We start from the raw sequence: 14,216 nt of genomic DNA on the forward strand, positions 1-14,216 counted from the left end.
GTGTTTTTCCCGCCTAGCAGGCTTTGCTTTCTTGCTTTGCATGCGCTTGCGTAAGATTTCATCTCTCCAGCGTTATAACGGAGCTCTGCAGCGACAGAACTTCCTCTCTCTCCTCAAGCAGGGCTGCAGTTCATTTTATTTTGGGGAGAGTCAAATAATAACTGAATAATGCGTTCTTTTTAAGCCCATGGTTCTGCCGTCGTGTCTGTGCTTGCGTGTCCCTGCGTGGAGGGCCGAGTCGTTCCCATCCGATGCTTTCCTCAAACGCTCTCGCATCTGGCGCGCAAGGCTGTCTCCCCAGGCACTTTCACGCATCAGTTGTCTGGAAGGTTGATCACAATACGGAGATGCTGCTAACCCTCTTCTGCTTATGCAAGATAGTCTTTGTTGTTGTCTGTTCTGCAGAGCGAGAACCTGTTGTTTTTCCATATTTTGGTGCTGAGCGGGTCATCCACGCTGCTAAATACCATGGCAAAAATGAAACATTTTCCCCACTTTTTCCTTCTCCTTCTCTTCCATCAACTTCCGCTAATTAATTGTTTTTGTTGCTATAATCATATTGCTGAAATGCAAATGCACTGACTGATGGTAACAAGTTTAAAGTGACTTAGGAGATTTTAGTGATGTTTATCTTCAGCGCATATATCTCAGCATGGTGTTGGTTAAATCGTGCATAAACCACTGCCAGTGTCCCTTTTCACATTCTTTATAAGAAACCCTGTGTTTTGTTGTATCTTGAGCTTGCTTGAGGATACCATTGCTGAGCTTCCATTAAATCTGGTTGCTGTCAGCTGGGATGTGTAGTTTGGATCAGAGAATAACTTCTGAAAAGTGATTTAGAAAAGCTAATCATCTATCACGTCTTGGAAGGTTAATGTAAATCCGTGGTAGCTTGGCTACTCTCTAAGTTGATTTACAGTCCTCAGCTGGCTTCAGTTTTTAACTCCTGGAAAGGATAATTTGGAAACTGTAGAATGGTTGGGTGTTGCCTTCAAAGGAAACCACTCAATAAGGGAATAAGCAATGGGAATAAAGTTATACCTTTTATAAATGGTGCGCCTTTTTCAGGTCTGAGTTTGAGCCCCCATGTGAAAGAAATGGAACAAGTAGCATAATTTGCCAGCAGTAGCCTGTAATACTAGCCGCAAAAATCATCAGAAGGTAGAAGCAGGCCAAACTTCTTTTTTTTTTTCCATAATTTATAGTTCAAGCGCTGTTGATTCTTGCTAAGAAGGCTGGTAAACGTGGACACTTTGACATATTCTTAAAATTGCACCGATAACTGTTAAAAATTTATATTCGTAGAGCTCATGTAATCGTAACTCAGGTTCCCAGGCTGCTGTGCGAGCTGTGTTGCATTTTTAACTCAAATGATGCAGTGGTAATTTTATGAGATGGAATAGCCTTCCTGTCTGAGGGCTGTGAGACAAGGTCTATTCTGAAACCTAACATGGGGCTTTAGAAACATAACATTGTAGCATTAAGTTTAATTTTCAGTTGCAGCCAATTTTGTTTATGAGCAAAAGGTGTTGCCACCCTTAGCAGTATGACTAATGTGAGGTAGCGGAATTGCAGCCTTCACTTAACCAAATGGTATTTCAGCTTTCTAACAGCAGAAATTCTCACTTCTATACAGTCAACTGAATTTGGAAAAAATCACTTTTTTGGTGGAACTTTTAAAAATGTCACTCATACGTAGAGTTATTGCACCCACTTGTGGAGGAGATCAAAACTACAGAAGCTGAGCTACATGAGTCTTCCTCTTGTTTTCATCTATTTTAGATTTTAGTGATAATTCAAACCACTAAAGCTGTATAATTTTTTTGTTGTTTTAAGTCACAAGCCACCCTTGAATCTCTCCACTGCAGAAGAGAGCAAGCTGTGTTGAAAAGAACTTCTGCCATGAGATGAGGTTCTAGTATGTATTTGTAACTGACGTAGGTAAGTATTAATACTGTTGTACAAACCATTACTATAGCTGCTTGTGGGATTTAGGGTACAATTGTGGTAATCTGCGTTTGAGAAAGACCCACTGATACTTGCAAGCTTATGTAGAAGGATTAGTATGATCAATGGAACAGGATTTCCTGTGAGGGGAGACTAAAAGAGGAAGACTTACTCAGCCCGATCAAAAAAAAGTTTAACAAGGGTATGGTTCATTATCTACTCTTTTGATATGTTTATACTGTCAATCAAAAAGGCTATAAATCTTTCCAAACATAGGAGGTAAGTTTGTTGTAGCTAGGTATGTCTGGTTTTTATGTTTTTCAAGCTGTATACGTCGGGCATCACACAGAGCCTCCTTTGACTGTTTCCTCTGGATGACCAGGAACCTCTTGGAACTGCTATGCTGGGCTGCGCTTCTTCTGCATAAGTTTGGTGGAAAGCTTGATCTTGTATTTTAGAGTCGCAGGAAGAGACCATGACCGTTGTCCAGCTACAGCTCTTAAATCCTAAGTGAAGAGAGTTTGAGACATTGCTGGCTCAAGAAGAAATGGGTAACAGCTAACTGAACTAATGTGGGATAGAAATTGGAAGATAAGCAAGTGAGGTTCTAGAACAGTTTTTCATACAAATAGTAGAAAGGTAGATAGTAAACCTGCGTAGTTTTAAGATGGAGCTTCACTGCTTTGAGAAGAGATTATAGAACATATTTTTGAAAGAATGGAATTGGGTTTAATATGTCAGGGTTCCTTTTCAGGACTTACATTACATAAAAACAACGTGAACGTTTGACTGCTATGACCTACTTCATCCAACAAGACTGTCTTAAGACTTAAGAAAGAGCCTGCCCTGTATACATACTGAGGAAATGGATTTATGAACGTTAGTTTTAATCCTGCTGATATCCAGAAATATTTTATGCTACCTATTCCTTTTAACTGCTTTGTGGAATTAAATGCAAATCTAATATGTAAGAAAGCTGACTGTTGCTGCATGCTCTTAAATGTTTCACAAATGTGCAGTAGATGTTACCATAAAAGGATAAAGATGAAGTGAAAAATGGAAGTGCTAAAGTTGGTATGACAGAGAAGGTGATCACTCACTTCTGGTACTGTTCATTGCTAGACACCCCACAGAGCCTTATTAAAACCCTAGTTGAAGTCAATGGAAAGATTCCTCTTGACTTTATGGAAAGTTTACAACCATCAACGCTAAGAATGATAGAGATCTTAAAGATTAACTCGTCTCTCCTGGTGTTTAAACTGATTTGCTTCTTTGCACTGTCTTTTTGCTCATGATTCATGCTGGTTTTCAGGACTTCAGAGATGTCCTGAAACAACTTCATATCAGAGATGAGCTTCCTTGGAATAAGAGTTTCTGTGCTGAAAATGCCCCTAGCTCCGCAGTGAGACAGGGGACTAATGGTGAATCTCAAATGCATCGTATTTTTCTGCTGCCTGGTGTGTCTTTCAGCTAGAACTGGATTGAGAGAATGAGTGGACAATCTTACCTTCCTAGGCAGCGTTAGGATGCAGGCTGAGGCATTGAGCTACAGGTGCAGAGCCTTGCTTTGGGCATATATTCAACTGCCTTTTGCATGGTGTTAGCCACATCATTCCCAGTGAGGGACTAACTCCACGTGTCACCTAGACTTGCAACACACAGGTCACTTTCTGGCCTTGTTTTTTGGGGGATTGAGTCATTTACGTGTTTATTTGTGATGTGTGTAAGGTGCAGGTAGATTCTAGTTCTGATTCTTTCGCAATAGCAGACAATTTTTACCACCGAAGTCCTGTTGGTATAAGGTTTTTTTCCACTTCCACAGTGGAGTGCGTAGTCCTGTTGTGGTAATGCTGTGTTGACAGAGCACTTCACCCAGATCACAATGAAACAATTTGAAGTGGATCAATTTTGTCTCTGTGTGTGTCCGACCTTTGAATAGTTAAGGAGGTGTCTTCAGCCAGCATAGTTAGGGTATAGTATAGTTAGTTATAGTATCAGCAGCTGATACTACTACTATTACAACTATGTAAGTCAGGGATTTGACCCAAACTTCTGCTTCTCCTTTGAATTATTTGACTCTGAAACAATCAGGTGGAGCTGAAAATGTGAATTGCACTTGCCATCACATGTCCCTAACTTTCTCCAGCAAGTTTTATTTGTTAATTTAGAATGCAGAAATGAACCTTTTAACTTTACTCTGAAAGCAAATATTGACTTTGTTTCATAGTAATCTGGACTTTGCACAGGAGGGAAAAAGCCTGACATTCCTGAAAATGGCAGCTGAGACATCCACAGAAGTTCCAAAAACTGCTAGACAATTCGTCCTTAAAGAAGAGGTAAAACATGCTTGGTTTTGACACGTTTTGTGTTAAATAACAATTATTTGAGACTGATCAGAATGTTTGTGAGTGCAGATAAGAAATGCTATGGATGCTGTATGTTTGTAAAATCTATTCAATAGACAAAACACTTCTTCCTGATGGTCAGAGAGTTTAAAAAAGGTGGCATTTCTCTTTGATAATTTGTATGATTATTTCAACAATGGGGAGAGAGATATCTGGTGTTGCATTACTTTAAGCTTTTTTTTTTGTATTTTGCAGCTGTTTCTTATATTGTCTGTTCAGGCTGTTTTCAATGTTCAGAAATAATGCTGATACCCCTGAGAGACTATACAAATCAGTGGATCATGAAACTCAGCCTTGTTTTCCGTTCCTTTAAGGTGATGAACCACTAAGAGCTGCCTTAACATTTAGGATTGTACCTTCTTTGATGCTTTCTGAAACGGTTTGAATTTAGATAATTGCTGTTCTAAAGACATTAGTAAGGAGGTAGTAAGATTTTTTTCAGCAGTGTTGTTCTTGCATCTTCACAGAATCAGAAAATACCAGGTCCTGAGGAAGGAATTTGGAGATACTTCTGGGTGCTTATTAGGAGCACTTTCACCCTAATTTTAACTGCCTGTATTTGTTTCTATTCTCTTTTAAGTGAATTCTTAAAAGTTAATCTTTGGTGTTAAAGACAGGTTTGGCAACAGTGTCATGCTGTTATTGTAACACAAATGTAGTTTCTTTTATCCAGCGTTCCTTCCTTGGAATGAACACAGTCTTGTAATTTCTTTAGGTTTCATGGTACAAAACTTTTTCAGGAAAGGAGACACTCGCATCGTTGGGATATATTTATGGCTTTTCCCCTTGGGTGTTTTTTTAATATGACTATTTCTCCAGCATAAAGCATTTCATTTTTGTAAGCTTTTTGGGTTTTCTATTAAGACCTGTATTTTTGCAGGTAACGTTTTCATTTTATCCTCTTTTTTTTTTTTTTTTTTCATAATGCCTCTTAGTTCTTCTCCTTTGGAATACTGTACTCTTTGGTGTCATTGGAAGTTTGTAATTAGATCTTACGTATTTTAAGCTATTTAGTTTTTTCAGTCATTTTGTGGGATTAATACCGGAAAGTATTTATCATGCCTCTGCCAATGGCCTGTATATTGAAAGTGGTTCTATAACTCTTCAGTAACTACATGGTGTGATGTTGGAGTATCTTCTTCCATGAAAGTAATGGCTGATCTTATTTTCTTCTTCCTGTTTCTGGGAACCCACAGGCAGGCTGTTGTAAGCAAAAGCAGATGTTATTTGCCCATTAAAGTAATAGATAAAGCAATAAAAACAATTAATTCTAAAATTGAGTATGATAAGTGCAACACATCCTGCAAAGTGTCCTTAGGCCCTAAATAGGGGATTTAGCAAAACAGAAGTTATGCTTCTGGGCTAGCTTCTGCAGGTTTTAATTGTGCACCCAATGAGGCGGGTGACAAAATTCTCTTTTTCTTCTAGGGAAACCTGGCAACTTTCAGTTTTCTCACCCTGTAGGCTGTTAGTATCAAGAGTTTTACCAAACTTTAGAGGATTGTGGAATGCTTCCGTTGTAAATATTTATGCTATATGTCCTATAATACTTTTTAATTATTGCTTCATGACAGTAGAGCCCAAAAGCTGTACTTAAGAATATCTGATTAAAAACAAGACACTTTGTTTGACGTGTCCTACTTCTTTCTTTTCTTTTTGTCTTTTTGGAGCTTGGATAGGTCTAATTTCTTACAGACTAGGGATTCCTTTTTCCTCTAAGATTTGTGGACACGGGATGTGGTTCTGCTTTCAGCCATTTTCCCCTTTCTGCTTAGCAAACGATAACTTGGTGACAGGGGTAATGATCTGCCAGTTCTGTTGAATGCTGCAGCAATATGGGACCATGATCAATAATCTAGTTCTTTGTGTTCTCTGCAATGTTTAAAAAAAAATCACTAACACAAAACATTTGGCTGTGTTTACTTAGCTGAAGTATATATATTCCTCTCCTTGGACAACCAATGGAACTAGATTTTCATCTATTTCTCTTTTGGATCTTCCTGTACTCTAGTTCTGCAGTGATTTAGGAGTGAATGCAAAGCTATTTAAAATATGCCTGAATGCTTCCAAATGGAATTACTTCTTGTACCCGTAATGAGCATAATATACTTCATCTTCTCCTTTCCTGCTGTTTTTGTGACCACAAAGCCATTAGAAAGCCCTTTTGGGAACGCATAGCTCTCCTTTTCCAATTCCTGTTATGTGGATATACTATACTTTCTAAAATAAATGCCAAAACTCCTACATGTAAAAATACGTGTAGCTGCGTTTACAGCCATAGGAGTGCTATTGTTATTTCAATTGCCTATCAAAATAATTGTTCTGAAGAACACATTTTAAGAATTATGTGAGTTCGTCCAGCTCAGTTATAGTTTACTGGACACCTGGATCGCTTCAGATTTGCCTTCTGCCTCCAGCTGATGCTGTACTGTGCTTCTGTACTCTAGTTATAGCTGTATCATATATTACATTTCATTTCTCTATATTCTCTTTCTAGTTGGTGAATCTCTCAGTTTTAATTTCAAGACCCACGGCCACACGGGCCCTATTTGCTCCTTGTCCTGCACTGGAGGATTGTAGTGTGCCAACCACATGAATGACCTTTTGGACTTCATCCTTTGCTACAGTTTAATGTTGTGGGTTTTTTCCCAGATCCTCTTTTCCCCTTGCTTCTGCTTGCTCCATTGCTGTCAGCAGTGTGTCTCATTAGACAATAGGAAGTAATTTGTTCATGTTACTGATTACTTCTGATTTCTGTGGTCAGACCTATGGCCAACTTGACAGAAAATTCTGGAGACAAGCTTCTTGACTGCCTACACCTTTAGCAAAGCTTAAAATACAAGTTACATTAAAAGAAGTAAACTGCTGGGCTAATACCTAGGGATTTTTCCCTTTTAAAGGAATTACATAAAAGATGAGGTAACATCACAGGGCAAATAAACTCATTTAGCTCAGAAAAGACGTTTTGTAATAATGTTAATGCCAAGCACTCAAATCAGCAGCTCTCAGAAATCCTAAAAGGGCAGGTGTGTATCACTGCTCGCAGTTACAGAAAACAGCAGTTACACAAAGCCACAGTCTGAGATCATGGCAAGAAAAGTTTCAAAATAGTTTAGATTTCAGTCTTGCATGCTTAGCTATTAGGCCATGTTCTCTGATAAGCGGGCACTCATCAATCACCAGCGTAGCTAAAGTCTGTGCAGACCAGTGACCCTTTTTCAGCTGAAATGTGACCTTTGCAAAATCCTAAAATGATGAGGACTTTCCAGTACATAAAATCATTGAAACATGGTTATAAAAGTTACGTTAAGAAAAGTTACTGGGTTTATTTGCTGTTCCTGTTCAAGAACCTGGAGTAACTGGTTTTTTCCCTAATAGCTACAGGAATGTTATTGCATGTTCCTGCATGTATTCTGATGCTGAGAATTTTGTCTTCAAAAGAATACAAAAATAGTTGTGTTGTTTCTCCCCTTAGCCTCCAAATATCTTTGGGATTAATCTTACAATGTATTTAACAAAGACTTCTTTATTTTAGGTAATTGTAGAAAGAAAATGGTTGAAGCTTGAAGAAACAACTTATACTGATCCCTTTGGTAAAACCAGGTAATTGTCTCTCTGGCATTTCAGATTCCTATAATGTTCCCAATTGTACAGACTAGCCCCAGGCTAGAGAATATGAGCATTACAAACCCATTACTCAACGCGAAATGAGATCTATTCATTGTGCAATTCCTTTATAGTTTGTACTGTTCAGAGAAAAAAAGTCTTACTCTTGCAGATGTGCTAGCACGTGGGATCAAATTTGGCCCCTAAATTCTTTTGGGCACATTGGACCCTGGTTTGCCTTGCATTTTCTGTTCCTTGTAAAGACGCTATGCAGAAGCAAGTTCTAGCTATGCAAATAGACTGTGATGATTCAGAGAATGCATCCCATGGCTTTTCTGGTTCTTCATTAAGGGCTTCTTTTTCCCTGCTGATGGTGCTGGATCTTGCGTACTATTGACAAGTTACTGTCCTCTTGTACATTATCACGCCTGTCCAGTTCTTTTCTATGCTTTAGTTTTGCTGTATTTATCTAGATGTGCCAACATGGCTTTACTTCCTTCCTCTTAATGCACTGATTGCTTTCTCTCGTGCCTCCCAGTTCATGAGCAAAATATCCTTTTAAAAAATAGCAAAGATTGGAGCTTTTGTGAAAGGATTTTTATTGCTGGTGGATTTTTTGGTTTTTACTCATACCGTTGCTTATTTTGAGAGAGAAGCTTTGGTCTTCCTTGCCTATGCACTCCTCATGTGCTCAAATAACTGAGCTGAGAGGTCACAATAACTTACACTATAAACCTTATGCAAAAGCAAGATAAAAGATAGAATGCACGTGGTCTTGTTACAAAACTGTCTTTCAAAGTCTGACATGCTTAATATATAAATTGCTTTATTTTGCACTTTTCCAGGATCACTTTTATAAGACTTGCCTGTTCTGTGACAAATCATTTATGTCTTTTTCTTTCCCGCCTTTAAGTAGGCAAAACAAAATTATACTACAGGCATTTTGTAGTGCCAGTACGTGACAGGGCTTGCCTAAGGCCAGCTGTTTTCTTATGGGGCCTCACTGTGTGATGGTATATTTTGCTTTTAAATGACAGTATCCAGGGTAGAAGACGACTTACAAATAAAATGGATATTGTTCCTTTTAATGTATTCATTTGTTCTCTTCTCTGTGTTAAACAGAACTTGGGAAACGGTAAAGCGTACTGGCAACAAAAAGGGCGTTTCAGCTGATGGTAAGATGTTGGTGACTTTTTTTGTTTGCATTTTTTCCTGTGAAAGTTCTTCTGATAAACTCACAGTGCAGAGTTAGAGCCGATCTATTTCTGAATGAATGAGGATGCGGAACAAGTAGCTCAGCAGAGCTTGCTATACCCCTGGGCTAATGAAATGCTAACTTTAGTGCTGAAGAATTAGAACCTTACTGGGAGTGTTTTCCCAAGATCATTGTATTCCCTTTAGAGCAATGGAGCAATTTCAAAGACACGATGGATGCCCTGATACAGAGTAGCTCACAGACTGATGAATTGGGTCTGCTGTTTCGGGCTAGGGATTCAGTTCTCTTTGGGCAAAAGAGAGACATGATTTAGCCATGAGAGGAGTGTACAACGGCTTCCAAAGTCTCTGCAGGCAAGCTAGCCCTTCCCTAGATATTGGTGGACTAAGGCTCGGTCTTGCTTGGTACGTGTGCCTTCCCTTTGCTGAGGTGCTTTGAAGATCCCATTTTGGGCTTTTATTTCTCACTGTGCATGATATAAGGAGCTTAAGTTCATAGTTCAGGATTCTGGAGCAGGCATCTAAATGTTTAACGCTCAGAGTAACAGTACTTGGGTTCCTTTCCAGATCTAGCACTAAATACTGACTTTCTGCTATACTCAGGTACTATGTACTTGTGTCTTCCGTCGCTATTTGTAGGTGTAGCAGTGATAGCTGTGCTACAGAGAACTCTCCACTACGACTGCGTTGTCCTAGTGAAACAGTTCAGGCCCCCAATTAACGGCTATTGCTTGGAATTTCCTGCAGGTAAGTGACTGAAACATAAAGATGAGTCACATAAAGCTGACAGTTAAGTGTGTTTAGATGTGCTTGGCAATGTGCTTAATGAAGTAGCTCTAACCAGAAGACCGTGGTGAGCTCTGTAGATCAGTGCGCTGTTCAGAAATAGGAATATTTGATAATGAAGAATACAAAATAAGTTCGTTTTAGCAGATTGGAGACATTTGGCACAGTAGTCTGGTGGTAGAATACTGCATTTCCCTTCACTCCTCCTTTCTCTAAGAGTCGAAGCATTTGGCTTCTTTTGCTCATGAGAATATTAATGTCATTTCCTGGGAAGGTAGCATGCTTCTGTAGATGATCAGTTGAAGACGTGGGCAGCAGCATGATGAATCCTGGAACTGGAATCCTTCCTAACGCCTCAGTTTATCCCTCTGTAAAATTAGGGTAGTGACAATGTTTCACCTCCTTTGTAAAGCTGGATTAGATCTCGGGATGGGTGTTGTGGTTAAGTGCTAACTTTTTAATTGTTCTTGTGTATTATTTATCTCACAGGCCTCATTGAGGAAAATGAGACTGCAGAAAGCGCTGCATTGCGAGAGTTGGAGGAGGAAACTGGGTACAAGGGGGAAGTCATTGAATGTACTCCAGGTCTTTGCTTTTTTTTTATTTTTCCAAAGCTAATTCTCTCTGTGATGAGTACTTGACATGTCTAAAATGCTCTAAACCAAAGGAGAAATCTATGCAGAAAAGTCTATGCAGATTAGCAGAGGGTAGTATCCCATGGCTGTACCAATGAGACTTTGGTCCTTTATGAGTCAGTTGCTGAACTCCTGTTGAACATACAGGACTAAAGGAACAGTTTCATGTCTATAGGGGAAAACTTTGCTATTAAGATCCTTTATACAAAACCCCATTATTCAAGCTGTGATTTGGCATGTTAGTATAACGGTCTAAATTGCTGGACTTAATGTGAACAACATCTGTGAGCTGAGGTAGAACAAATAGCTGCATGATGCAGTCTGAGTGGAGGTCACCCTCATGTCAGCTGCGGGGAGGTGACAGTACGCGGGTTCTCCAGCCGGAAGGAAGAAAGGAGAGAACGATTGGAGTAAATCCAGAGATCCTTTGGAACGCGATTGTTGCCAGTCCAATGCTTCCTACATAAAACAAAATGAAGGCAAAACGAGGATCATAAATAAACCTTGAGAAGGTAGGTAGAAAGGTGAGGCAACTTGCATATGATGTCAAGTAAATGTCATTACAGTTGAGACTTGGCTCTTGATTAGCAGGTACAACAGCATGCTGGGGACTGAGAGCGATGGAGGCAGGTGATGGCAAAATTAGACTCTAACAGCCTGAGGAAGTCTATAAGGGAACTATAGCTTACAGTTTAATCTTCAGTCTATGGAATAGAAAGTAAACCTAGGTGCTGAAAACAAGTCTTACAAGGAATCTGTAAAAGAGCTGAGAGTTACAGAAACATTACTTCTAAGAACATGTGAAAACAAACTTTTCACAACTTCCAGCATGAACTTCTGCCAAATGTATGTTCTCCTGTTGTATCAGATATATTTCTGTGAAAGTTTTTGTTAAAATGCCAAGGAGCCTGACTTCTGCTTTTGAAAAATTAACCTCTACATGTGCTTGTTGGCAGCTCTCTGCTTGGACCCAGGTTTGTCAAACAGCACGACACACATTGTGAGCGTCACCATTAACGGAGATGAGGCTGAGAATACAAGACCTCGGCAAAAACTTGGTGAGTTTTGTACCATTTATTTGAAAATTCTGAGATGACAACAAAATGGTGGGTTTAAAAGAACTACCCCTACCACTGCCTCTCTTCTGTCCCAGCTGATTTAGATGCTGTACATCCTTCAAGTCATATCCTGCAGTCTAGATAAGCAGAGCCAGGTTTCTTTGCTGAATTCATTGAGGAGGCCTAGATGTTACGTGTCAGGTGTTGGCACACCCAGAATGAGAAATTCAGGTGCCAAACTTCAGTGAGGGCCATAAGCACTTGTGAACCTAGATATTCCTCTTAGTTGTGGCTTGACCCTGGAGGTAACTACAGCGTCACTCATGATCAGTCAGCTATCAAAATGCTTTTCAGTTGTAAACTCAAGTGTATTTCAAAATCTGTAACTTGACAGTTCTTATTTTTTCACTTGCAGATGATGGAGGTACGTTAGCAGCTGTGCTCACAATGACATTAAGGTCAAGTGTGATCGTCGTATGGCAAGTTTTACTTAGAAAATGTCAGTTAAAACTGTTTTTTATTTGGGCTTGGTTAATCTCCTGACCCTAATCAAGCATGCATGAGACTGGCTTTGGCCTGGACATGAAAACTCCTGTGGGGCATTATCGCATCAATTATCTTCAAGTATTGCACTTATAGCACCCGTATCTCAGGAAATACAAATTACTGAATCCCACAACAGCTGTAGATCGAGCCCCAAAGACAACTGATTCAGATAGGCAGGGGAGGTGTAAGTCAACATAAATTCAAGAACAAACTCTTCGTCTTTGTGCTGGTTTTGTCTTCAAATGCATCTACAATCCATTACTGTACCACTATAAGCCAACCCAAAGTCCACTTCAACAATGTATTTTCTGTTCTCAGAAGGGAGAAGGTCTCCTTTTAGAAGGATTCTTACCCTCCATAGCTGTCAGCTACACTGTGTTTTTCCCAGCTTCTTTCTGCCAAACCTGTTTTTTAATGATCCCAGTCACTGCCTTCCCCTGTTTAATCGGCCTTTCTGTGATACATGAAGGCTCACAGCTTTTGGGTGGTGATGAGCATTAAGAAAGTTTGTTTCCCCTTCCAAGTTGTAAGAAAAGAGGTAGACTTCCTCTACTGTTCACTAAATTAAAGGTGCATAAAATTTTTTTCTTCTTTCCTAGAATTTGTGGAAGTTCTTTCACTTCCAAAGAACGACCTACTGCAAAGAATTGATGGTAAGAGCTTTCTGACACATTCAGTGCACTAAAGTGAGCTTCAAGAAACCCTTCGCTTCTCTTCTCGTAGCTCCTCATGACATTTCTCATCCTAGAATACTGTATCTTAAACAAAACTGTGAGAGACTTGGCCAGGTAACAGAGTTAGTGATAGCGTTAGGTGTTAGCATTAAGAATTCATATCTGGAATGCTATACATCTTCATTTTAGTAAAGGACTTAAATTTCTGTAGAGGAGAAGTTTTAGCAGCATCTCATATTTACTTTTTTTTTATTTTCAGAACTCATAGCAGAAGAACATCTTGCAGTGGATGCCAGGGTTTATACTTATGCATTGGCCCTGAAGCGTGCAGCAGAAAAACCGCTCCAAGTTCCTTTTATGAAGTTCTAAAACTAGAAGATGAGAAACTTAGTTGAAAACTGCCCAATTCAGATGGCTTAGAAGTATAACTCTTCTTGTAGTAAAAGTCCTTTGCTTTACTTGTAGAGCAAAAAAAAGTATTTGTAGGAATGATTCTGATATTTTTATCTGAAATTATGTAACTGACAAAAAGCGTTTCTTCTAACTGCTCATTCTATCAAGCCTTGACAGAATAATCACAATTAAAATGCTGTTTAATTTTCAGAATGGCTTGTTTCTCGCTCTATTCATCATGGCACTTGCGTTTCAGTGTAAGGAAGATGCTTCAGTAAATGTAGTTGGTGTTGTAACAGCGCCTGTTCAAACGAGGCAGATGGAAGGCAGAGCGCACTTCTCCCTCGTCCACCAGCAGCATCATTTCCACAGCTGTAGGTGATTCCCTGCAACAGGAGCAGCGACAGCTGCACAGGGACACTGCGCGTGTGCTGGCTGCAGTGTTTGGAACTGCAGTTTCAGGAACTCTCTTTTGTGATTTAGACCTGAAGATGTTGCTATCTTCTCCCAGTCCTAATTAAACTATCCAGAAAATCGGTTGGTTTGGTCTAAGAAAATAGACTCTGACAAGGATGGTGACAGCAGCAACAAAACATCCACTGGCGCAAACCAGAACAGCGTAGGGCCCAGCCAGGGGATTCTGCTTCAGGTACAGGCTGCTCACGTGCCCCGAGACAGCACTGCCTTGAGGTTCTCCCTCTCCCTACGAGATGTCTGTGCACTGAGGCGGCACCTTCGTTCAGTCCAATCACTTCTCAGTAAAGCTTTTGCCAAACAAACCTTCAGTGTGTCTGTGCAGTCAACTGCTTCTAATTATGTAAACCACCACCACTGCTTAAAGGTTAGGATCTAAGAGTTGTAATAAACATATGCTAATATCAAAGTCTTGCCTCCAAAATAAATTTGGATGAGGGTGCATAATTAGGAAGACTTTCCTAGATTAGAAATGAA

The 14,216-nt window shown here is 39.6% G+C and overlaps 1 protein-coding gene across 1 annotated transcript; it reads left to right on the plus strand.

Annotated features, from left to right (window-relative positions):
* The first annotated feature begins 1,871 nt into the window (after positions 1–1,871).
* On the plus strand, positions 1,872–13,478 carry NUDT5 (nudix (nucleoside diphosphate linked moiety X)-type motif 5). The gene is made up of 11 exons (XM_009583349.1): positions 1,872–1,937; positions 2,591–2,593; positions 4,175–4,283; positions 7,888–7,955; positions 9,081–9,133; positions 9,813–9,920; positions 10,449–10,544; positions 11,551–11,652; positions 12,068–12,076; positions 12,798–12,851; positions 13,132–13,478. Exons 3-11 carry the CDS (start codon positions 4,221–4,223, stop codon positions 13,239–13,241), a joined length of 663 nt encoding a protein of 220 aa, XP_009581644.1. The 5' UTR covers positions 1,872–1,937; positions 2,591–2,593; positions 4,175–4,220; the 3' UTR covers positions 13,242–13,478.
* The last annotated feature ends 738 nt before the right edge of the window (positions 13,479–14,216 follow it).

This window comes from Fulmarus glacialis, unplaced genomic scaffold, assembly GCF_000690835.1.
Source record: "Fulmarus glacialis isolate BGI_N327 unplaced genomic scaffold, ASM69083v1 scaffold25718, whole genome shotgun sequence".
Classification (NCBI taxonomy): domain Eukaryota; kingdom Metazoa; phylum Chordata; class Aves; order Procellariiformes; family Procellariidae; genus Fulmarus; species Fulmarus glacialis.